The sequence below is a fragment of the Pavona decussata genome, unplaced genomic scaffold (genome assembly GCF_977016875.1).
Source record: "Pavona decussata unplaced genomic scaffold, jaPavDecu1.1 SCAFFOLD_11, whole genome shotgun sequence".
NCBI classification, from domain to species: Eukaryota; Metazoa; Cnidaria; class Anthozoa; order Scleractinia; family Agariciidae; genus Pavona; species Pavona decussata.
The window spans coordinates 3,107,544-3,133,365 of NW_028145434.1; the positions used below are offsets into that span (position 1 = coordinate 3,107,544).

Sequence of the window (25,822 nt, forward strand, 5' to 3'; positions counted from 1 at the left end):
TTTAGACACGGTAAAAACATCAGTTACAAGATAAAAAATTAAAATTAAAACTGATTTACATGTTTGCCGTGTGGGAGTACGAGGAGGACAATTGGCGATCTATCTCATTTCTAAAATTAGTAAAAGATCTAATGGCTCTGACGTTAGATGGAAGACTGTTCCACAAATGTGCCCCACTGTAGCAGAAACTACGTTTCAAAAAATCGGTACGAGGCTTAGGCAGAGCCAATTTGTTGTCACTATTTCTAAGTCCATAGTCCGTGCTGAAGGGCTTAAATAGGCCTTTCAGGTACTCCGGAGACTGATCATTTAAAGTTTTAAACATGATTTTCAATTTTTGCTTCTTCCTTCTGGTACACAGATTATCCCATCCAGCTTACCGCGTAGGGCGGTAGCGCTAAAATAGTAATCTGACTTCGTTATGACCCGAATGGCGCGATTTCGATTTTGATTTCGGTCCCCTGTCAGGGGACCGAAATTAACCTGTTATAATTTATGATGATAACTGTTATCGTCGATTAAAAGAAACGTAAAGAGAGTAATTTCTCTGCATATAAGAAAGAGATTATTTTTGAGCGTCAGGGAAGACCAGGTGAAGCCAGTAGTATTTTGCTTTCGTTGCTGTTGTTGTTTAGTTTATTTTGTTTTGTTTTGTATTTTTTTAGCCTGTTGAGCGAATATCTACTGACCCTTGTAAACTGCTCCAGACAAATCTATAGCTTATTCTAAAGTAAATTCTCAAACAGCAGCTGGATTAGAAATTATTTGGTGGAAGAGGATGAGTTTGCTGTATTTTTTAGTTTTCAATGCTGTATCTCTTCGCTAATCCTTTCCTTTGCTCTCATCATTACTTTGCTTTACGATACATTACAGTACTAAGTGTTTGAGGAGGACATTATGACGTTGCCCATATTTTAGCACTCAAAAACATGAATTTTTTAATTGTGTAAGGACGCTATGAAACGGACTGCAACTCGAAATCTCATTCGTAGTTTTCGTTCCATGCAATTAATAGTCCTCCTCTTGGGTCGTGTAGCCTTCACTTGTAAAATAATTTGCAATATGCTGAACCAAAACAAACCAGAAGTGTTCAACGTCATGTCGACATTTCGTATGGTTGGGTTATTAGGTAACGTGTTCCTGTCTATCTGATTTGAATATTAAATTACACTTTCATAAGCCTTGCCACATCTTGAAATCCAACGTTTTGTTGTCTTTATTTGTAAAAACATTTAGACCTCAAAGTGAGCGGTTATGTGGGTGCGGAGTTAACAGGCTCAATGTTTTTGTTGGCAATCTATACTTATGGTTGTTACGGTAGATATCAGACAAAAGCTCAGCTTTTCAAAAAAATGACTCAGAATCTCCTCATACAATCCTATGTACTCTGTAATGGTGATTTGGTTGTTAAATAACAAATTAATGGGGAGAGCATTTTATTTTAAGACCACTTTGATATAAGGGGCGTGGGACGGACTGCAAAATAGACTAGAAAAGTAAACAAAATCGGGAAGCAGACAGTTTTATGTAAAAAATCTCAACATGTTGGCCAGCATACCCGGCTATTAAAACATGATTACAATAGACAAAGTTAGTCCAATTTTTTTATTGCGTTATTGTTGAAAACTAAACAGAGCTCAGGCAAGCCAGCACCAAGGGCTTTGGTTCTGAGGGCAGGGAGAGAAAACATAAAAGTTGCTAAAAACAGTTTGTAGAAACGTTGAAAGGGAGGATTCACATTTAATTCACCACTTCCCTTTCTCACCTTCCCCTCCCCTTCTCTTTGGAAGTTCAAGTGGTAAATCTCAGTGATGTGATACATTAATTTTCTTTTGCAGGATTATTAAAGGTTTTTGATAACTTCCTTGAAGAAATACTTACAAGCTGTTTTGTCAGCTAACATCGGTACGTTATTTATGCTGTCAGGTCTCATAAATTGTGCTTTGGAGAATTTTGACGCATCAGTTACACTTAATTTCTCTCAAAGCTTGGCTTCAATCATTTGCCTTTTGTGAGTAAATTTCGTCGTTCTGAGCAAGTCATTTTGTCTTAATAAAATCCCATGTACACGGCAATGATGCGTTGGTTATGAAATTTAAATTCGTTAGGTTTATTTTCAGTGTGCGAAATTCCTCTATTGCAGGATTGTTATTGTTTTTGTTTAATCCCACCTGGAGAACAAGAAGGAGAGTTTTTCACAGCTAGCCTTGGTAAGTGTTTAGTATTATGACGATAATAAATTGCGCTAAGGACAATAATTATAGATTACATTGAAATTATCCGCCTCCTCTCAAAGCATGTACTTAATTTTCTGAGTAAATTCTGGTGCTCTGAATAAGTCATTTTGTCTTAATTATGGAGAGCCGGTTGTTAAATGACAATGGTCGATAGTTTATGTAAGAGAATAAAATAAAACCTAATTGAATAATTTCCCTGTCGCAGGATGGTTACTGTTTACTGAAAACCCAACTGACAAATACGAAGAAGAGTTTTTTGGAACTAGCGTTGGTGAGTTATTCATATATTTAAATGAGAAATTTGTAACAAGAGCAAACCTCGTAGACTAAATACCTCGTTCATTCATAACGTTTTGGAAAACCCAGTTACTGAGTACGGACACAGGGCAATAAAACAAACAATCGACGAAGGTTTTCCATTCTTTTTTTCACAACACCATGCCCGTTATTGTTTGATGGTTTAGCCCCTAACTCGGTAGCGCTTAAGCTAAGTCATACGCATAGCACCAGTAGTTATGATTGGACCGTCATCGTGCGGGAGATACCCCGCTGAAAGCAAAGTACAGGAAAGAAAAGCAGATAGATTTCACTTTCAAGGGTAACTGTATAAAAAAAAAAGAAAAGAAAAACAGTAAATCTTCAAAGGGCTGCCCAAGTTTGAACGTTCAAAAACTCAACGGTTTAATTACTTTTCTTGGGATGTCATTCACATAAAAAAAAACTGTGAAGGTGTACATCCCTTTCAGCCATTTTTAAAGCCAATCTTAAATAAAACACGTCACTGATCACCAGTAAGCTTTTACTCGCCATCTTGCCTGATTTCGACATCATGCTCGTCAGATGTCGAACAAGGAGTGGAAGATTGGCTAGTCCCTGCATTTTATTCATATCAACTAAAATTACAGCTTACAGGATTGTTATTGTCAGAGGCTGTAATGGCGTTAATCATGACTTTCCACTATTTTTTCATTGCTTGTCCATTAGAAGTAGTACTCGGAGTTTGATCGTCCGAAAGCCGTTGAAATTCATTCGTTTTAAACAATTTACACTTGCGCCTAATTGGGTAAATTTTCTTGATATAGTGATCTGATGATAAATCATTTGCTTAATGTCAAATTTACCGGGACGACAGTTTGTATTAAGTGAATAAAATTAAAACTCATTTTGGGATTTCCCAGTTTCAGGACTGTTACTTTCATTTGTTAGGGGCTCTATCGGACGAACACGAAGAAGTGGTTTTGATGGCAAACGTCGGTGAGCAATTTGTATTCCAGCGATAGAATTCACGACCCATAGCCTATTATTGTAAGTCTAATAAGAGATTTTCTTAGTCGTTTAAACTTAGAGGAGATAGCAGTAACCTGGCTGTTACAAGCTAGTCCTGCTAATTACAGTCTGTGGGGATGACATCGCACAGAGTGGGTGTGATCACACAACTTGCACAGGGGTTGGGCTATTTAAAGGGCACACTATCCTCCTAATCACTGTCACAAAGAACGAGACAATTCATAATTTCTAGCTGCCTTAGCACATTTCTTCACTTCAAATCAACTGTCCACCCAGCCCTAGCTTCGTGAGGTTTTGCGAGGCACTTATTTCTAGTATTCTACAAATTAAACGGTTTACTTTTTTAGGTAAAGATTATGCGGTGAAACGCAAAAAAAACGCACGCAAAATGTAAAATAAGCAAGCAAAACGCAATCCACACACGCGCCAGCACGGAATTAGCAAAACGTCAACATAACAAAATTTCATCCATTAGGTTTTTAGGCCGAATTCCCAGAATTCATGGCGCAGAGTCAAATGACTGCTGCAAATGAAAGTGACGTCACACCAGCTGGAGAGGAAATATTGGATTTTGATGACGACACTTTAAAAGGTGGGAAGTAAAGTTTCACTTTCTTTTCCCACAAAACATCAATGTATGAAGGGGACACAGTTCGTATCCTTCTTTAATGTAGCCCGCTATACGTGTTGTGTGTTAATTACTGCCGCCATTTTGGATTACCAAAACCGAGGAAGGTTGGGACGACTCGTCCCAGCCCATTAAAAGTAGATATTCATTACACGTGCAGGAATTCATCCAGCGTTCACAACAAAAATGCCATTGCGCAGTAGACTTTCCCTTTAGGGAAATGTTTGAGGCCAATAATAATCCTAGTGCAATTATTTAGAGTTCTTCAATCTTGAAAGCGTTCACAGGGGCCTAAAGAGTTCCGACTTCATTCAATCCTTTGCCGTATTCTGTCATGTTCATAATCTTTAATTTATTTTAGATACACATTTTCCATACAAAAAAAGCATATTAACACGAACAATATGTAAAATAAAAAGTCAGTAGCTTGCGTTATCATACGGTCGGAAGTGATTATATTCCTGTTTTGAAGTACTGTTCTAAGTCCTTTTCACCTCCTCTGAACGCTATGGAGGTCATTTAAGTCAAGGGCTTACATACAACTGGACCTTACTCTATATAGCTAAAATAGCTAAAAGAAATCTTCTTTAATTACTTCATTTTAGCCATAGCAGAGGTTTACAAAAATGAGGGTAATGACAGCTACAGACAGAATGATTTCAACAACGCCATCTACTTCTACACGGAAGGAATTAACGTAAACTGCAAGAATGAGGAACTGAAAGCCCAACTATACAGCAACAGGGCAAAAGCTTACTTTTGTTTGGGTGAGAAGTTTTGTTAACTTAAATTGGTTTATCAAAATATCAAAGAGTTCTTCAATCGAACCCGCATCAATATGCTAGCTTTCTCCTTAAACTTTATTCTTTCTCAGGGAACTATACTGATTCCTTCACTGATGCAAAAGTTGCTTGTTCCTTACAGCCATCTTATTTGAAAGCGATATTTACAGGTACGAGTTAATAAAAATAGATGTCCATTTTTATCGAGACTGGGAGAGCTTTACTGTGACAGTTTAAATTGGGTACATCGCTATTTTTAGATTCATTTGAAAAACACGTTACCTAGTTTCCTATGCATATGCAGATTAGGGAAAGTTGCTAAGGTCCTGATTTAATACTGTTTTTATGGACTTTACACACAACAGATTTTGTACTTTGACCTCAACTTTATGAATTTCCAACTTTTATTTTGAATAAGACGGTCGTTGTAGTCTCAAAATTAAGTGTCGGTGGGTCGCTCTGATTAGACCAACAGTTTAAAGGGCAAGGAGTAGAAGGAGTCTGAAACCAGGAGGCACAGTAACCTAACCAAGAGATCATCTGGAAACAACAGCTGTGCTAATGAAATTAATATTACTTACAAAATGACCGGTGTTGTAGCCCACATTAGTAAAATGGCATCCAAACTAAACACCATAAATTTTCCTAAGTGTGTTTTAATTCTTTTGTTTCTAAAGTTCGAAGAAAGCGACCCCTCGGAAAGTAACAATATTAAAAAAAAAACATTAAAAACATAATGTCACTCTCTACCAAGTTGGTACGATAGGGTGTTGTCGAAAGACTGGTTGGGATGCATCTTTGTCATTTCCCTTTTATTCACAACGTCGATAAAATTTCGGGACGCAATCACTGATCGTTTACATGCACCTCTGCTAATCGGTTATCAATGGCGTCAAACGCAAGGTTATACATTGGTGAGACAAAGAGGAGACTGATAGACCGACTTCAATGCTGGCAAAGATGCATCCAAACCCGTCGCTTGACACTTTAACCTTACAAAAACATGGCCGTCTGTAGCATTTATTTGGTTACACAGAAAGCCGGAAAGCTTAGAACAAAATTTCACCTTTCAAATCGGCACTCTTAATCCCCACAGAATCAACGAACGGTTTTCATTCGACTAATCTATTCTTGTTTTTTCACGATACCATAACTCCCCACCAATAGCGTAGTTCCACTGCTCGCTAAATAGACCACATACAACCAAAATTCCTTGGTTTGCTCAGACAGAAGTGATAACGCTCGATACGTCAGCACTCGAATCTATTGATGGCTGCCAAATTACCTTTTCAACTATGTTGATATAACAAACAGTCGTTTCCATTACCAACTAATGCAGAGCCACAGTTTGTTTATAAACTAATCACCTTATCTATCTGAGCTACTATCCGGCTATTCAGTTAAATAAGCCAAAAATGATGCCGGACTTACATTTTTTTTACTAGGAGCAAGTGCATGTTTTCAGCTGAATCAGTTTGAGGAAGCCATCACGTGGTGTGAAAAGGGATTGGCAGTATCCTTCATTACAGATGCGTTCATGGAAAAGATTTGTCTTGTTCAAACTTTACGATAGTCCTTCCCTCTTGCTTTTGTATGCACCTTCTCGTTTAAGGCTCATAAGAAAAAAATAATCATAAGTCTTCATGATAATTTCAATTTTGTTGTTGCCCTTAAATTCCCCATGAACATTAAAAGAGAGAGAAACATAAAAGAAAAAAAGCCAAGAATTTTAAAACACACATGTTCCAAGAGACCTGTCCTCCAGTTTGAAGGATTTTAAAGCTTTTGATATCTTTTGCAACAGGCGAGTTGTAAATCCTGACTAATGTAAGATTGACAAGGATAACCAGAAATTGGTGGTACTAAGGAGGAGATCTGTCAATGAAAGGAACAAGCTGCGAGATACAGGCGGAGAGGAAGATTCAGGTGAATGTAATGTCTTATAAGCTATTAGGAAAACACAGGATACTGATGAACGGAAATTTGAATTATTTGAAAGGCTCGTGTATCAAACTAGAAAGAGTGACGAAAACTGAAATTACATGTGTAGTAGTTTCTTTGAGCTTTCTTTTTCTAACGGGGATTTTTTAAACATAAAAAGTAATTTTATACCCAAGACAGCCTATAATTTACATTTATCCGCAACCAAATTTTGGTGCTAACATTTCTATGCGCTGTAACTTAGAATTTCCTAAAATGGCGTTCTATAGCTTGACTCTGCATCGATTTATTAGAAAATGAAAGCAAACCTTTGAGTAAATGCATCTAAATGGCCCGATTGCCATCGAATGTATCACCGATTTGACGTTGATGGTTTCACATGAATGTCACGCGAGCAGAGATTTAATACTAGAAGGCACGCGGGCAGAAATTTAATACTAGCACCCATGGATCAGGGAAATTTTTATCAAAAACAATTCAACAAAACCCAAAATTAACAAATCCGCAGCTTAAAGGGGCACCACAATAAACAGACATTTCTTTAATGAGTTTTTCAATGCGCCATTTGTTTTCATGGGGAATTCGTCTCACCTAATTTTCACTTAATATAATTTTTTCACAAGCTTTCTGGCTACTGAAAAAACTTTAGTATTTAAGTATTCAAAACTGCTTTTGTTCGTCGCTCGTGGTCATAAGTTATCACGCAAGTCTTATACACCAAAAATGGGAATAGGGAGGGAAGGGAAGGGAAAATTACCATTGCACCTAACTTGGAGTCTAGTGACTTCCCATTCTCTATGTCTCAAAATGAGAGAAAGAGAGATAGGCACATGGAATTAAACTTGCTGACAGGAATTTTAAGCTTCCCACTCTGATATCGATAAATGCTTCCTTCTAGCCTTATTTCTCGAAAAACAACATCTACTTATAACTTATAAAGATTTGATCTGATACCCGTTCAAAGTACCGTGTTCTTTATGAGGTAAAGGAAGTACGTGCCAAAGAAAAACACATGAACAGATCGCAAAAAGACACAAGAGAAATGTTTTTATATCAGCTAAATTACTTTGGATAACATATCAATCATCGACAAAAGCAGTACTTTTCTCACCAGCGTTTACTGTCGTAAAAGATGTTTTCAGGTTACCAAATTGAGCAAATAGTCCTTTTTACACCATATTAAATTCTGCGGCCTTACAAGGATTTCGATCTCGTTCTTCAATCAATCTGAATAACCAAAAACACTGCGAAAGGAACTACATAAGGTTTGCTGTCCGTTTAGGTCGATATTAGGAGGTTCTTGCTCATTCAATAGTAGACGCATAACGCGGACAACAAAAGTATATTGTAAACCCAAAAAAAAACCGGATACAATTTTTTTTGTAAACTAACAACTGAAGGAAAATTTTTATAATAAGGAATAAGAATATGCCTTGAATTCTGACTTGAGATTCATACTTTATCAATAGTATCTTATTCTTTAGAAAACAGTAGATTTTGGCTAAATGATTCTAGTCCTACAGGAATTCCTAAAGGTACCCTGTTGTTCGCGTGCCATCTGGTTTTTATAAACAAAAACGCGATCCTCCAAAAAACCGGGGTTTTGAGCTAAAAAAAAAATGATGGTTTGAAAATGCAAAATATATGAGAACTTTAAAGGGAAAGATTCTGGAAATATGCGTATTTCAAGTTCCTAGATACTAGGAATAGCACAGATAGGAAATCGACACAAGCCGAGTTTAACGTAGACGATTATGAAGTACCCTAACGTCTTTAAAACAATTAGGCTAAAATATTATAAAAAGATCAAGAAACGTTATTACTCAACAAGATTGTCGTGATCAGAGTACAGTTTTATATTCCGATGATGATCTTGGTCTTCGGTGTTCGAGGAGGATAGCCATTGCTGACAGCCAAAGCAAGACACCTAGGAGAACGCAGGACCAGAAAAACGCCTGCGGAACTTTTTCTTGTTCATGGAACCTGTTGCTACCTCCATCTTTATTCACTTAACTTATGATCCTCTACCATCTCACACAAAACTCACTCACTGTGGTATCATTGATTTTGGCATTTACCAAGACGTCTCTGGAGATGTACACCTGGAGCCACGTCTAAGTTCTCGCTGTGGTGCAAGACCTGGTTAAGGTTCAGTCTAAAGTGAGCCTACATCGCTCCGACCAACGAGTAAACTGGCATCGTCTTCTAGTTATTTATTATTTTAGTGTAAGAGTGCTGAGCGGGTATTGCTGATAGAACGAATGGCCACATGGCAGGAAAATATAGAGGAAAATGATCAGATAAATATCTGAAAGCAACTTGCGAAGACAGAGGCTGGTCATGTTACACTAATCCGGATGGGATATCATAGCTTCTTTGGCCAATCAAGTAGTACTCTCTCTGTGCTTTCAAAATTTAGCATAGCTTTCAAGTCACTCCCTGACGTTTGCAATCGGTAATATCCAGGTGGCTGTCATGAAAGCTTCTACTATGCTATGATTTCGTCAAAGGCGAGGTAAATGAAGTGTTAAGGAAGTGCGTTTGGCAAAATTACGTTTCATTTTTTTTTTATTTCATTTCTGTTCCATAAAACATCACACTTCTGTCTGGTCCGATAAATAGGCCAGGGAGAAAGTGTTATTTGCTCACTTGATGATGATTATGGAGGGTTGTCTAATAGAATCGCACTTTAACAACCCGTGGCACTATATTTTCTGTTCGTACAGTTTCTTCGGTCTGTAAATTTCACAGACAGTCTATAAAGAAGACTTTATGTTCGTAAATTGCATCTCTGTAAGGGGACTTAGAATGTTTCACTGTCCTGGTCTGTCTCAGATGGGTATATCGTTTACGATCCGTAAATTTCATTCAGTCCGTGAACGTAACATATAAGACACAGTCAGCCAATTTAGTTGCAGGGCATGCACGTGAGCATTGTGTAGGTTCAGAAGTATATGTAGTTGTTAGGCACGAATTTGTAATCTCCCAGCTGTTTTTGGCAGAGCAGGGTTTAATAATTCACCGACTGGAGTCAATCGCTAAACCCTTCAGGGATTGCCTGTTGCAGCATTCAGCGGGTGGCTAAACAGCACCGTGGTTCTTTTTTGTATCAGTGGTGGAGGCCAATATAAACAATTTGTGCAGAGTTGGTTGCAGAACAGTGGTGCTTAGTCTGAGCTTCCATGGAGGCATGTCCCCATCCAAGATAACCCAGCTGCTCTAGTAAACAGAGGAGAAGATAATTATTGAATGGATTGTAGTTCGTAAATGCTGGCCGCCAGAAAAGGTTATCCAAACGTCCGGAGCAAGTACAGTGGAAGTAAAAGCTACCTGTTGTGTATTACCCTCTGGTAATGTTGTGGACCTCAATGGCTCCAGTGGGTCTGGACGTGCCACCAGATGACATCCATAACAAGACTTGCAAAATTTCTCTGCTGCCTTATCTACAAGGCCACCATACCTTGCTTCTCAAGTTTTGCTTTGTTCTTACGATTCCCAAGTGTCCCTCGTAGGCTACGGCAATTGCTTGAGACCTTGGCTTGCTCGGCAGTACAATACGGATACCTCTTAGGACTAGTTGCCTGATCACACACACTTCACCTGCAGCCGGTGAATAAGCCTTGCATTTCTCAAATCGACCAGTTTTAATTGCTTCTCTCAGAACTATCAACTCTTCGTCCACTGCAGATGCTTCTTCAACTTCTCTTGTAGTTAGGGCTGCGGTTGTAGCACTGATGGCTGCAAATCGGACATATTCTTCTGCTCCATGTTCATAACTCGTTGCTTTGTTCACGGGAGAGAGGGTCAGCTATGTTAATTTGCCCTGGAGCATACACAATACGGAAGTCGAACGGTTGTAGACGGATTACCCATCGTTCAATTCGGGCTGAGGGTTTGGAACGGGGACCATAGATGACTTCCAACGGTTTGTGGTCGGTTACCAGATCAAACCTCATTCCATAGATGTATGCATGGAATCTCTCGCATACCCAAACAAGAGCAAGGGCCTCCTTTTCGGTCTGGGAGTATTTGCGTTCACACGATGTGAGGCTGCGGCTTGCATAGCAAATTAGCACCCATGCTCCATCCTGGCTTTGCACTAACACGGCTCCAAGGCCAACAGGACTTGCGTCTGCGATGATTTTGCTTGGTGCATTCTTGTCGAAGTATGCCAGTGTTCCTGCTTCAGCCATGCTTTGCTTCAATGATTCAAAAGCAGCCTTTTGCTCGGCTCTAAAATGGAATGAGACATCTTTCCTGATAAGTTTCCTCAGTGGTTCTGAGAGTGTTACAAAATGGGGAATAAATCTGCTGCTGTAATTAGCCAATCCAAGGAAGCTTCGCACTTCACTGACAGTTGCTGGCTATCTTGTCTCTTGCAGAGCTCTACCTCTTTCCTCTGTCGGGCCAATTCCTTTTTTAGAGAGGAGAATGCCCATATAAACCAGTCTGTCCACATTAAACAGGCATTTGACAACATTGAGGGTCAAACCATGCTGTCTGAGATGTTCCATAGTTTTGTGAAGGCGCTGTTCATGAGTTGTCTGGTCTGGGCTATGTACAATGATGTCGTCAGAGATATTGTCGACTCCCTCTATTCCGGACAAAGCGGCAGATATCTCATGTTGGTACTGATCACTTGCTGAACTCACACCAAACAAAAGCCGCTTGTACCTGTACAAGCCTTGGTGCGTCACGAAGGTGGTTATCTGGCTTGACTTGGGACTAAGTTCCAGCTGGTGATATCCCCCCTTTAAATATAACTTGCTGAAAACTTTGGAACCATTCATCTGCAGCAACTCATCAACGGTTGGTATGGGGTATCGACCCCGTATTATTGCTTCATTTGCTCTCCTCATATCGATGCAGAGACGAATATCGCCGTCCGTCTTCGGAATGATTACTACTGGATTCACCCATGGTGTTGGCGCATCGGCCTCTTCTATGATGTCCCATTCTAACAATTCTTGAACCTTTCTTGCCACCCTATCTTGCAAATTGAAGGGGGCTCGCCTCAGCGGCTGGGATACTGGTTTCACTTCTAGGTTTATGTGTAATTTTTCTTGTTTAGATTTCAGCTTTCCAATCCCACTAAACACTTCTTGGAATTTTTGCTGCAGTATCTGCTTGGTTTTAACAACCGTAGCGATGTAGAAACCTATTTTCAACACACCCAACTTCATTGCAGTATCCTTGCCAAGGAGTGGTACTCCCTTTCCTTTAATAACTAGGAATTCAGCTTGAGCTTTTCCTTGGCCAAGCACCACTTCACACATCAAACGACCTTTCACTGGGAGGGGCTTATTAGATACATAAGCATATCGTTTCCTGTCAACAGGGGCAGCTTCAGACTTGCACTTTATCATCTTAGCTTTCAATCGTTCCCAAGTTTTTTCATCGACAATGTTATTGGTGGCTCCAGAGTCTGCCAGCATCTCTAATTCTACCCCACCTACAGACAACTTAAGCATGTTTTACTGGACTCTATCAGTAACCCTGAAAGCATAATCAACTCGCTCCCCATTGGCTTGTGGTTCTTCTTGTATTTGGTTAACTCCTGGTTTCTTTGCTTTGGTTTTGAAGACACTAGCAAAATGGTCTTTCCCTTTAAATTTTCTACAAGTTTGGCCTCTAGCAGGGCATTTTGAATCTCCCCCGAGATGAACAGTTGACCCACAACGATAGCAATGAATTTCTCTGCCCTTGTTCTCATTACTCCTTTGTTTGCTCTTGGGTCTCCCAGCTTTCTTATAAACCCTGTTTGCATCTACTTTACTTGGTTCACTCATGCTGAGCTGAGACATTTGGTGCTCTACACTTTCACACAGTCCTGCGAGTTCTAATATGTGGGTAAGAGTTAGCTCTTCCTTTTCCTCAAGCAATTTACGTCTCACATAGTTTGACCTACATTTGCACAGGACAGCATCTCTTAACTGGTTGTCAAAGTCTGCACCAAAATTGCAGTCCTTTCCTTCTTTTCTTAATCTATTTACAACCTGCAAAACAGTCTCACCTTCCTTTTGTTGGAGTCGGTAAATTTCAACCGAGCAAAAGCAGAGTTGACTTTAGAAAGAAAATATCCATTCAATGCTGTTACAGCTGCTGAGTAATCGGTTGCTTCGCCGGTATCTGGACACACGATACTAGTTGTTGTTGACTACTATAGCCGTTACTATGAGTATGCGATCATGACATCCACCACCACCGTGAAAGTAATCGACAACCTAGAAGAGATTTTTAGTCGCCAGGGTCTTCCCACAACTATCAAGTCAGACAATGGACCACAGTTTCGCTCAGAAGAGTTTAAGGAGTACTGTAAGAAGAATGGAATTGTGCATCCCAAGACTACACCCAAATGGCCCTAGGTTAATGGGGAAGTTGAAAGGCAAAATTCCTCCTTAATCAGGAGAATTCGCATTGCTCAAGCTGAAAGGTTGGACTGGAAGAAGGAATTAAGAAGATATGTGACCAAGTACCGAGGAATGGATCACGCGCCTACCGGCAAAAGCCCTGCTGAACTATTGTTAAATCGGAAGATAAAGGGGAAGCTGCCAGAATTACATGCTGATTATCGTTCAGACTTAGAAACCCGTGACAGGGATGCAGAGGTCAAAGCAGAGACCAAAGCGTATGCTGGTAAGTCCATGAATGCGAGACCATCTGATGTTCAAGTTGGTGACCAAGTACTTGTGAGGCAAGAGAAGAAGGATACGTTCTCCACGCCATTTGCTCCAATACCATTCCAAATTGTAAGCAAGACAGGCAACAGTGTCGTCGTAGAATCCCAGGGTGGGACCCAGTACTCAAGAAATACTTCCCATGTATTAAATATTTGTGTCAGAGACCCCTACGTTTGCAATCAAAACGCCGTGGGCTGTTCCAGGCGAATCTATAGTAGGAGATACACCTACAGTACCTACCACAATACCAAGTCAAGCTACACGTGAATTGACATCAGTGGCACCCGCCACACCATCAAGTATACCTTTGACCAGGATTACACCATTTACACGAGTAAGTGTGAAAAATGAAAATGAGGCAGTTCCACTCCATAAAGATGTTGTAGTTGATCAAGCAACAGTGCCTAGTACCCTTGCAAGACCGAGGTGTGAAAGACCTCAGAGACAGAGGATACTGCCACAGAAATACAAAGACTCTGTTATGGAATAGTAAACTAGTCACGGATGAGTTTACCAAGTCGTTAAAGCCATAGAACTTATAATTAAGCATTTGTTAACGAAACTCATTGAGAGAAAAGATACTGTTTGAACTTACTAACCTTGTTAAGTCATTAGTTACGTAAGAGTCTTCATCCTTTTGAGATTCATTTATAAACGTTTTATTTCTGATTAGGTTTAGAGGACTGTCACTCTTTATTTCCTTTAAGAAAAGGAGAGATTTTATTTATTACATGAAGTAGTAATCTAAACAGCGAGTATTATGGGATTAGAATAAAGGAGAAAGCACATGGTCCACTAATTTGTCTCTCTCTGGGCTTGTGTGTCTTTCTCTAATTTATGTATTAAGAGGATACGACACTACCCGTGTATGGCTGCTGCAGTTGTGGCTGACAGGCTTTATGTTACCGGTGGTCTGGAAATGCACATTTGAACTGCCCAAAGCTATTAACATAATTGTAAGCCTGCATATGTTGCCCTAACGAGAAAATCAGCCTCCCTTTACAAATAAAGAGTTGAAGAAGCACGACATGTACATAAACCGACCTCAGTCGGTAGACTTGTGCCGGTTTATGTACATGATTTCAAGGTGTGGTTGACCTACAGAAAACCTATCATCATTCATTGGTAAACCCCTTCAGCAGACAAACGTTGCACAAGACACAATCCTTGTTCAATTGGACTCAACGAGTCTTTACACAAATATACCACAAGTGGAGAGAATTCACATATGGTGTAAGTCTTATAACGCCTTCTTTAAAACAACAATTCCTCTCTGACTTATCTTAACTGCTATGGATACGAAAAATCGCAGTCGCCTTCGCTAATATCTTCATAACGAAGGTTGAAACAAATATCGTAATCCAAAGCGATCTAAAACTGCTTCTTTAAACACATTACATTTATGAAATTTTTTCCGTCTAAAACACAACCAGAAAGCAAATTGTGTAGTTCATTGAACAATCTAATAAGTACCATTCCACTATCACCATCACTTATTACATCACTAAGATCACGTAATCTTAGTGATGTAATAAGAATAAGCTGTGCTATTTCGTCCGCTGTTACTGTAGGTTTGCCTGTAGTGTAGTGGTTATCACGTCTGCCTTAAACGTAGAAGACCGGAGTTCGAATCCTCGCCGGTAAACCATATTTTCGCATAGTACGTTATATCTTGCTTTTACGCGTTTACTTATTGTTAGGACAGGCCATTGTCTACAGTGTAAAGGCCAGGTTTTCGATTAAAACGTTGTTTAATACGAGGCCTTTTGCGTGATTCAAAATTAATTACTCAAGCAATTTTTATGACATCGGAAAAAGCTGCACAGAAAAGCAAAAATTGGCAAGGAAAAAACGAAATAATCCCAAATTATAGCCTTTTCTTTTAAATGCGTCTTACTCGCAAGGTTAACCTAAGTTTTCTAATTAAGTTTTACCTAATTTACCTTTTTAAGTTGTACTTGCTCAAAACAAATATACTTAGAAACCAAATGTTATCTTCAAGTGCGTCACTAATTCAAATTTGATACACGAGCCTTTCAAGTTTTTACAAAACGTCGTCATTTTCACCATATTTTCACCAAAGGAAGCAGTAATTGTGGAAACTATCTACAGACTGTATGCTTCATCAAAATATCAGCGATACTGACCTGAACATTTCTACCACCACCAGATCATATTGCTCTTAAAAGTACTTAATAAGTCCTTGTACTTACCGTAAAGGGGTCTTTCCGGGGAAGTAAATGAGACCAATGCCTTACTGTAAAATTTCTGGACATGATGATATAGGGGTATTTTACGGTATAGAACCCATCTGTATACTTAACAAATCGACGGCAGTTTTCGATGGTCTATACTCTTATAGACCATAAATGACGTCAAAAAATGTTCAAAACTCAAGCGGAACCACGAGCCGCAGGCGAGTGGTTTCACTGCCAAGTTTTGGACATTTCATGGCGTCATTTTATAGTGTGTAAGAGTATAGATCATAAAAAACTGCTGTCGATTTGTTTTTTACAATAACATGGAAAAAGTACGAGCGGAATTCGCTATTTTTTCCGTTGAGAAAGCGCGCGCGTTACATCTGACGTCGTTTTTATTGTCTGTACTCTTATAGACAATAGTTACGAGCCAATCAGCGCGCGGGAATTTGGACAGTTATTGTAAAATCCAAGTTTTCATTTCCTGTACATTAAGTGTATATAAAACTTCCAGGCCTACAATACTAAAACATTTCAAGCGAAACTTTCCAACATATCAAGAAATACCTAAAGAATACACGTAAATGTTACTGGACTTAGATCAACTTTACAAATCTTTTATATCAAAACAATGGACATCGTTTGCTCCTCTTTAGAGCTATATTTTGTGATTTCGATAATGAGCACATGCAAACAGTCATAAAGTGGGCATGTAAAGAGGGTTTAAAATGTATTCATAGAATAAGAATGTCCTCTATAAAAATTTCTACAGACGTCGCTGCAGTCTTCCATAAAATGATTGGAAAGAAAGATTCTGAAGACGATAGATCCGGGGAACGAAAGGCCTATTGCAACCTCGGCATCGCTAATCACAACCAGGGCAACTTCGGAAACGCTTATCAGAGCCTGGGTAACTTCCAAAAGGCCATAGAGTACCATGAAAAGCAACTGAAAATAGCAAAAAAATTAGGCGATAGATCCGGAGAAGGGAAGGCTTATGGCAAACTCAGCAACGCTTATCTGACCCTGGGCAGCTTCCCAAAGGCCATAGAGAGCCATGAAAAGTATCTGAAAATAGCAAAAGAAGTAGGCGATAGAGTCGGAGAAGGAGGAGCCTATGGGAACCTCGGCAACGCCTATAACAGCCTGGGCAATTTCCAAAACGCCATAGAATACCATGAAAAGCATCTGAAAATAGCAAAAGAAATAGGCAACAGATCCGGAGAAGGAAAGGCCTATGACAGCCTTGGCATCGTTTATCGGAGCCTGGGCAACTTCCAAAAGGCCATAGAGTACCATGAAAAGCATCTAAATATAGCAAAAGAAGTAGGCGATAGATGCGGAGAAGGAAAGGCCTATGGGAGCCTCGGCAACGCCTATGACAGCCTGGGAAACTTCCAAAAGGCCATAGAGTACCATGAAAAGCATCTGAAAATAGCAAAAGAAGTAGGCGATAAATGCGGAGAAGGGAAGGCCTATGGGAACCTCGGCAACGCCTATGACAGCCTGCGCAACTTCCAAAAGGCCATAGAGTACCATGAAAAGGATCTAAAAATAGCAAAAGAAGTAGGCAATAGATGCGGAGAAGGAAGAACCTATGGGAACCTCGGCAACGCCTATGACAGCCTGGGCAACTTCCAAAAGGCCATAGAGTACCATGAAAAGCATCTAAATATAGCAAAAGAAGTAGGCGATAGATGCGGAGAAGGAAAGGCCTATGGGAGCCTCGGCAACGCCTATGACAGCCTGGGAAACTTCCAAAAGGCCATAGAGTACCATGAAAAGCATCTGAAAATAGCAAAAGAAGTAGGCGATAAATGCGGAGAAGGGAAGGCCTATGGGAACCTCGGCAACGCCTATGACAGCCTGCGCAACTTCCAAAAGGCCATAGAGTACCATGAAAAGGATCTAAAAATAGCAAAAGAAGTAGGCAATAGATGCGGAGAAGGAAGAACCTATGGGAACCTCGGCAACGCCTATGACAGCCTGGGCAACTTCCAAAAGGCCATAGAGTACCATGAAAAGCATCTAAATATAGCAAAAGAAGTAGGCGATAGATGCGGAGAAGGAAAGGCCTATGGGAACCTCGGCAACGCCTATGACAGCCTGGGAAACTTCCAAAAGGCCATAGAGTACCATGAAAAGCATCTGAAAATAGCAAAAGAAGTAGGCGATAAATGCGGAGAAGGGAAGGCCTATGGGAACCTCGGCAACGCCTATGACAGCCTGGGCAACTTCCAAAAGGCCATAGAGTACCATGAAAAGCATCTAAAAATAGCAAAAGAAGTAGGCGATAGATGCGGAGAAGGAAAGGCCTATGGGAACCTCGGCAACGCCTATGGCAGCCTGGGCAACTTCCAAAAGGCCATAGAGTACCATGAAAAGCATCTGAAAATAGCAAAAGAAGTAGGCGATAGATGCGGAGAAGGAAAGGCCTATGGGAACCTCGGCAACGCCTATGGCAGCCTGGGCAACTTCCAAAAGGCCATAGAGTACCATGAAAAGGATCTAAAAATAGCAAAAGAAGTAGGCGATAGATCCGGAGAAGGAGGGGCCTATGGGAACCTCGGCAACGCCTATGACAGCCTGGGCAACTTCCAAAAGGCCATAGAGTACCATGAAAAGCATCTGAAAATAGCAAAAGAAGCAGGTGATAGATACGGAGAAGGAAAGGCCTATGGGAACCTCGGCAACGCCTATGACAGCCTGGGCAACTTCCAAAAGGCCATAGAGTACCATGAAAAGGATCTGAAAATAGCAAAAGAAGTAGGCGATAGATCGGGAGAAGGACAGGCCTATGGCAACCTTGGCATCGTTTATCGGAGCCTGGGCAACTTCCAAAAGGCCATAGAGTACCATGAAAAGCATCTAAAAATAGCAAAAGAAGTAGGCGATAGATGCAGAGAAGGGAAGTCTATGGGAGCCTCGGCAACGCCTATCACAGCCTGGGCAACTTCCAAAAGGCCCTAGAGTACTATGAAAAGCATTTAAAAATAGCAAAAGAAGTAGACGATAGATGCGGAGAAGGGAAGGCCTATGGGAACCTCGGCAACGCCTATGACAGCCTGGGCAACTTCCAAAAGGCCATAGAGTACCAAGAAAGGCATCTGAAACTTGCAAAAGAAGTAGGCGATAGATGCAGAGAAGGGAAGGTCTATGGGAGCCTCGGCAACGCCTATCACAGCCTGGGCAACTTCCAAAAGGCCCTAGAGTACCATGAGAAGGATCTAAATATAGCAAAAGAAGAAGGCGATAGATGCGGAGAAGGAAAGGCCTATTGCAACCTTGGCATCGCTTATATGAGCCTGGGCAACTTGCAAAAGGCCATAGAGTACGAAGAAAGGCATCTGAAACTTGCAAAAGAAGTAGGCGATAGATGCGGGGAAGGGAGGGCCTATGGGAGCCTCGGCAACGCTTATGACAGCCTGGGCAACTTCCAAAAGGCCATAGAGTACCATGAAAAGGATCTGAAAATAGCAAAAGAAGTAGGCGATAGATGCGGAGAAGGAGGGGCCTATGGGAACCTCGGCAACGCCTATGACAGCCTGGGCAACTTCCAAAAGGCCATAGAGTACCATGAAAAGGATCTGAAAATAGCAAAAGAAGTAGGCGATAGATGTGGAGAAGGAAGGGCCTATGGGAACCTCGGCAACGCCTATTACAAGCTGGGCAACTTCCAAAAAGCCATAGAGTACTATGAAAAGAATCTGAAAATAGCAAAAAGAGTAGGCGATAGATCCGGAGAAGGGAGGGCCTATTGCAACCTTGGCAACCCTTATCTGAACCTGCGCAACTTCCAAAAGGCCATAGAGTACCAAGAAAAGCATCTGAAAATTGCAAAAGAAGTAGGCGATAGAGGCGGGGAAGGGAGGGCCTATGGGAACCTCGGCAACGCCTATGACCGCTTGGGCAACTTCCAAAAGGCCATAGAGTACCATGAAAAGCATTTGAAAATAGCAAAAGAAGTAGGCGATAGATGCGGTGAAGGGATGGCCTATGGCAGCCTTGGGCGCACTTATTTGGGCATGAGAAACGTACAAAAGGCCATAGAACACCTAGAAAAGAGTCTGAAAATAGCAAAAGAAGTAGGCGATCGAACCGGGGAAGGGAGGGCCTACCTTTCACTCGGCAATACTTACCAAGCTCTGGGAAAGTTTCAGGAAGCTTGCCAATGTTATCAAGCTAGTGTAAATATAATTGATATTGTCAGAGTTTCCATTACTCGTGAAGATGCCTTAAAAATAAGTTTTCGAGATCTTTATCGTGGTGCTTACAGCCATCTTTGGCAAAGCCTATTGAAGCTGGGAAGAATAGATGAGGCTTTGTGTGCTGCTGAGGCAGGTCGAGCACAGGCTTTGGTTGACATCTTAAAAACACAGTATGGTTTCACGGAATCTCCATCAGCGTCACTTGAACCTAAAGAAACAATTTGTTACATCTCAACCAAGTTATCTACGAAAACGGTTTTCTTGGGTCACAGGCGCAACAAAATCACTTTCTGGGTTATCAGCAAGGGAAGCAAGATTAAGTTTCGAGAAAAGGAATTGGAACAAGGAAGTGTGCACGAAGATGCAGTGACCGTCTTGTTGAATACAACTTTGGAGAAAATTGGAGTTGGTGTCCGCGTACAATGTGAGAATCGTTCATTGGATCAGCGAAGTGATGGTGATGTTGATGACAATGATGAAGGGGATGAAAATAAACAAGGAGTGCCCTCACAATGCACCATCAATGCGTTACAACCATTACATGATGCAATTCTTGGCCCCATTGCAGACTTGTGTCAATGTAACGAATTGATCGTTGTCCCCGATGGTCCCCTTTGCCTGGCTCCATTTTCGGCTCTGAGCACATCTATCCACATCCGCACTGTACCCTCGTTGACCAGTTTAAGGCTGATCACAGATCGCCCTGAGGACTGCAAAAGTGTGCAGGAGGCACTGCTTGTCGGAGATCCATATCTGGGGGATGTTATAAAACCAAAGTTCAAGGAACTGCCCTATGCCAGAGAGGAAGTAGAGATGATAGGGAAAATTCTCAAGATTCCACCACTAACAGGAACAGAGGCAACCAAAGATGAGGTGTTAAAACGAATTACTTCGGCCGCTTTGGTTCATATTGCAGCTCATGGACGAAAAGAAACGGGAGAAATTGCTTTGGCGCCTAATCCTGGATGGGAAAAACATTACGAACGAAGTCCAAGATCAAAAGCAAGGAACAATGTTCCTAAAGAAGAGGACTACATAATGACGATGTCGGATGTCCAGGCTGTTAAGCTGCAAGCAAAATTGGTTGTGCTTAGTTGCTGTCATAGTGGTAGAGGAGGGATTAAGTCTGAGGGTGTCGTCGGAATTGCTCGGGCTTTTTTGGCTGCTGGGGCTCGTTCTGTTCTTGCTTCACTTTGGGCAATTGACGACCAGGCAACTATGGAGTTCATGAAGAGTTTCTACCAACATCTTGGAGATGGTAAAGCCGCCAGTGTGGCTCTTCACCAGGCTATGAAGTGTCTACGGGAGTCAGAGCAGTTCTGTGCTGTGAAGGACTGGGCTCCTTTTGTACTAATTGGTGATGACATTCACTTGAATTTGGACGCAAAGAAGCAAAGCACTGAAATGATGCTCAAAAAAAGTAAGTCTTTTTACAAATGTTTTAGTTTTTTGCGAAAAAAAAATCTTTGTTTAATGTTTGGCTTTTAAATTATCCAACTTTAAAGCAAAGTTGTATAGGGGCCTAATGTTTTACAATTAAAAAGTGGTTTAACACGAAAGAGAAAATCCAGATTTAGCACGGAAAATGGCAATCCCACCTGCAATCAAAAATAAAAAAAGACTGCTTCAGTAGACGAGAGCTTGTGAAAAGAAGTCTGGAAAAACATTGAACGAATGAATGAATGCATGAATAGCAAGAAGGGAAGTTTCTGTGATTTGGCTACCAGAGAGGAATGAAATCGGTCGCGGCTATTTCGGTTGATTGTTTAAAACATTGACATTAACTTTTCGTCCCTTGTGGGTGTTTAAAAGTATTAAACACTAAGAGATATAAAACTATTAAGTATTTCCCAGGTCTACAAGAACGAAAATCAAAGTAATCCATTTGTTTTGTTTTGGGTTTCATAGGCTTCACATTTTCCTTGCACTTAAGTCCAACGTAGTGATGTTAAACATTACAATTTCAGGAAATCCTTGTAAAAAAACTATAACTACCGGAGTAAACATCTGTACCAATCACATCGCATGGGTCAATAGTGTGATGTGTTTGGCTTAGCTGATATACTTCATTTCTTCTCTCTTACAGAGGTTGAATAATCATGTCAAGAGAATGTCTGCAAATCAGTGAAACAAACTTTGCCAACATACATTTCCTCTTGCTCTTGGGATTTATTTTATCCTTTCTAAAAATCTGGAAAGCTACAAGACGCGTGCCATGAGCCGCTTCTGAAATGCTTTTTGGATTAAACTGCTACTTTTTCCCCTAGTGATAATATGGGGAAATAAGATCGAGGAATATTTTTTAACAAATTTTCTTATTTTCCCTCTATACCCTTATAAAACCGTGTACATATAGCAAAACAGCTGTTAGAATTTTGTATGTGACCATAATTCTCATTTATAGAGACATGTATAGACAACGAATCCAGAACAGAAGTTAAGCAAGGGCAGTTAGGCAATAAGTACAAACTAAAGAAATTTGATTGCTTGAATAATTCTCCAACGCAGTCGTAACTTGGCATTCAGTAACATTTAAACACACTAACGACTGCTCACGTATTTACGTACGAAACACCTATCCTTCAACTTTTAGTCAATCGCAGTTGTGGTTGCGTTTTTCAGAACTGACACATGCCAAATTCTACGCCAGGAGACTCATTTGTGCTAGGATCCATAACCATAATTTGTGGTTATTTGCCGTTTCTCGGATAATGTAAGACTCGGTTTGGTCCATGATACATTTTTTAGGGTACCCAAACTTCACAGTAAAATACACTATTAATCATACCATGAAAGGATTAGGACTAAGCATTTAATATATCGATAACATAATAAACAAAAAAATAAAAGGATTTTAAGCCTTATTAAGTCAGCAGCAAATTGACCCTAGATTAATCGCAGTGAAAAAGGTACTTAACTCCATACCACTAACCACTAATTTTTGAGGGGCCTACACAGGAATAAGGGTCCTTGAGACAGCCTTATTCGATTCGAATTGAGTAGTTTGTAGCCAGTTTTGGTTTATAATTTGGGATAAATAATTTGTTTCGTATAGTTCTCCACTTCAGTCCAAAATGTTTTTCTTTGAATGCCAGCATTTGGCGGTGAATTGCCCGTTCTGAGGTTCAAATGGTGACTGGGAACGGGTTTTTAAATTTACATTCAGTCAGAAATTACAGTCCATCACAGGAAAGATCACATTAAAATTAGTCAGTTTAGCAAGTTTCAGGTTCTGTCATTAAATTGGAATTATGGAGAAGACTCAAAAATCAGAAAATTAGAAACTATGAATTTGGGGGACGCCATCTCAGAATTAGAGACATTTGTATTGAATTTGGGCGACCTTTGACAAGTCGCAACCTGATTATTACGCAATGAGACATAACCAAACTTGGTAAACTTGAAAACTTCCATTTGATCTAAATGGCATTCGGGTTAATTTCTTCACATGACGCAATTTGAACAAAGTGCAAACCAGGGCCCAATCCCTTTATGAACTTCGGAACGGGCAGTTACAACGTAAATTGAAAGTAGAGGTGAACGAAGGTAAATGTTGCTTTGCTTTGGGATCACCAAAGCTGCTATTAGTGGGATGAAATGGGTAGAATGGACAACCACGGAAGATAAACAACCTAGCCAGCTGCAAGAAAAGGAACAGGAACACAGTACTTGAAACCGTGGTTTGTTGCGTTTGCCTCTTGAAAAAAGCATCGAAATGGCAGGGAGCTTTAGATACAGTGGCGGACACACGTTTGATAGCCTGGCTAATAACACAAGGACTGTTAATATTATCAATGAATTGAACCCTAAATACTTTTCGGAACGTTTGTTTGTATTATACGGTAGTGTTACTATTTAGTATAATTTCCTATGAATTTACTGTGAATCAAGGCTCTATTTAAACCAGCTTATCTAATTAGATATATATGAATAAATATTGTCCGCATTTTGCGTAGCCTTAGACAATAACAAATCTACCGTTCAGATTTTCAAAGTGTTAGGGCAGTAGCCACATTTCCTCTCTAACTTTCGTAACAGCTGTGTAAAATTAAGTAAAGGAAAGATGTATTGATCAGAAGAGAACAAAAATAACAACTAAGATAAGAAATCCAAGCTTGCTTAGAAGCTAATACCACTAGCAAAGCAATTTCTATTCTTTTTTTTACCAGCAATTTACATTTCTATAAACAAAAAAAGTTCTTTGATCATAGCAATTTAAAATATCCTAGTCGTAACTATCTTGGTGAGCCTGCTATATATATTGTTTTCCATGTATATAATATAGATTCTTCCATCTGTAGGAGACTAGCTTATTTTAATGTTCAAGCTCTCTAGGCAACAATTAATTATTTAATTAATTAATTAATTAGTGATTTACTTCGTTTTATTATTGCTGTCTTATTGTCAACTTCATTTATTACGGTTTCTTGTCTAATGTAATACTGTTAATGTAAATACGAATGCAAATAAACTGTTGTTGTTGTTGTTGTTGTTGTTGTTGTTGTTGTTGACAGCAACTAACAAATACATATGCAATGATTATAATAACTGCTGTTTTCACCCTCATTCATCATACGAGAGATCAAATCCACCCCGATGCCACACTTTAATTGTTTTTAATTTACTCTTAGTTTTCGAAGCATATCATGTAAGTCATTTTTATCCACTGTTTAGATATCAGATGTGAGGGTCAAGACAGGTTATCGGATTTCAACCGTGTGTAAACGACAGGCGGCATTATTGTTGCGATTATTAAACTAAACTTGATCGCATATCCTTTTGTGCAGGGGCAGCAACATTCTCCTAGTTTTGAAACTGACTAATCACAACAGATTGATAACAAGTCAATTTTTGTGAATAATCAGAAGTTTGGTGCATTTCGTGACAAGTGGCGACGGTATAGTCTCATACCGGCATGATTAGCAGTCCAGTTAAGTCTTTTTACACGAATTTTACGTATGTTATCCCAAACCCGTTTGTTTGTGTCGAATTTGTCCTTAAACGTTACCTTAACTTTCACTTATTAATTCTCACTCAGCCTGCGAACAAGCTTCCAAGTGGAGTATAAGGCGAAGAGAAAATCCTCGGTCTGGGGGCGAAGAAAAAAGGGAGAGAGAGCCTGTGGACATTCTTTTTTTTTTTTTGCCGCCGTTCCGTGATACCAGATTCTGGTATCATGATCTTACTGTTTAGATACATGATTGTTTACAGCTTTGCAAAGGATATTGACACATTAAATCACATGAATGTCTTGCGGTGGAAATTTATATAATTTGTCAATGAAACCGAAAGGCCCGTTTCTCGAAAGTCCCGGTAACTTACCGGGCAAAGACACTTCTATCGGGCCCGGTAAGTTATCGGGACTTTCGAGAAACCGGCCCCCAGATCTGCTTGCTTCTAGTTTAGAGATGCAAAAAACAGCAGGTTTGCCGACAATCTGCGGAGCAGACTTTGTCGGTCAATTTGTGTAGCACCGTATACGTATCGACCCATATTGACGATAGAGCCGGCATAGCCACGTGATTGATGAGTTTTTTCAAGCACAGGCAAACCTAGCAAACAGTGAACAAAAGGAGCTAAGATGAACGTACCTGTGAATTGCGCGTGTGACCATCGTCGGCTATTTACCAAGTTTTGGTAGTAGTTCAGTAATCACATTAAAGCCTGTTGCATCTTATCTATCAACTACTCTGTAATAACTGCGGACAACTTTCGGTTTTCAACACAAGAAACACTGGTGGAGCAGAAAGGAGACAGCCAAGCAAACATTTCTCCTGGCATTTGCTGAATAAGTTTTCAGTAACGTTAGGGTGTGGTACATGTGCCTCTATCACCCACCAACTAATTTCCGCGTATTCTCA

The 25,822-nt window shown here is 40.2% G+C and overlaps 2 protein-coding genes across 2 annotated transcripts; both read left to right on the forward strand.

Moving 5' to 3' along the window:
* The first annotated feature begins 1,837 nt into the window (after window positions 1-1,837).
* On the forward strand, window positions 1,838-18,844 carry LOC146488221 (uncharacterized). Its single transcript, XM_085122365.1, has 10 exons — window positions 1,838-1,905; window positions 2,144-2,210; window positions 2,443-2,508; window positions 3,422-3,491; window positions 4,000-4,116; window positions 4,758-4,919; window positions 5,027-5,104; window positions 6,380-6,447; window positions 6,767-6,860; window positions 16,526-18,844. Exons 5-10 carry the CDS (start codon window positions 4,026-4,028, stop codon window positions 18,721-18,723), a joined length of 2,691 nt encoding a protein of 896 aa, XP_084978491.1. The 5' UTR covers window positions 1,838-1,905; window positions 2,144-2,210; window positions 2,443-2,508; window positions 3,422-3,491; window positions 4,000-4,025; the 3' UTR covers window positions 18,724-18,844.
* An 898-nt stretch (window positions 18,845-19,742) lies between these two features.
* LOC146488222 (tetratricopeptide repeat protein 28-like) lies at window positions 19,743-22,475 on the forward strand. Its single transcript, XM_085120703.1, has 2 exons — window positions 19,743-21,381; window positions 22,366-22,475. The coding sequence occupies exons 1-2, from the start codon at window positions 19,743-19,745 to the stop codon at window positions 22,473-22,475; spliced, it is 1,749 nt and encodes a 582-aa protein (XP_084976829.1).
* The last annotated feature ends 3,347 nt before the right edge of the window (window positions 22,476-25,822 follow it).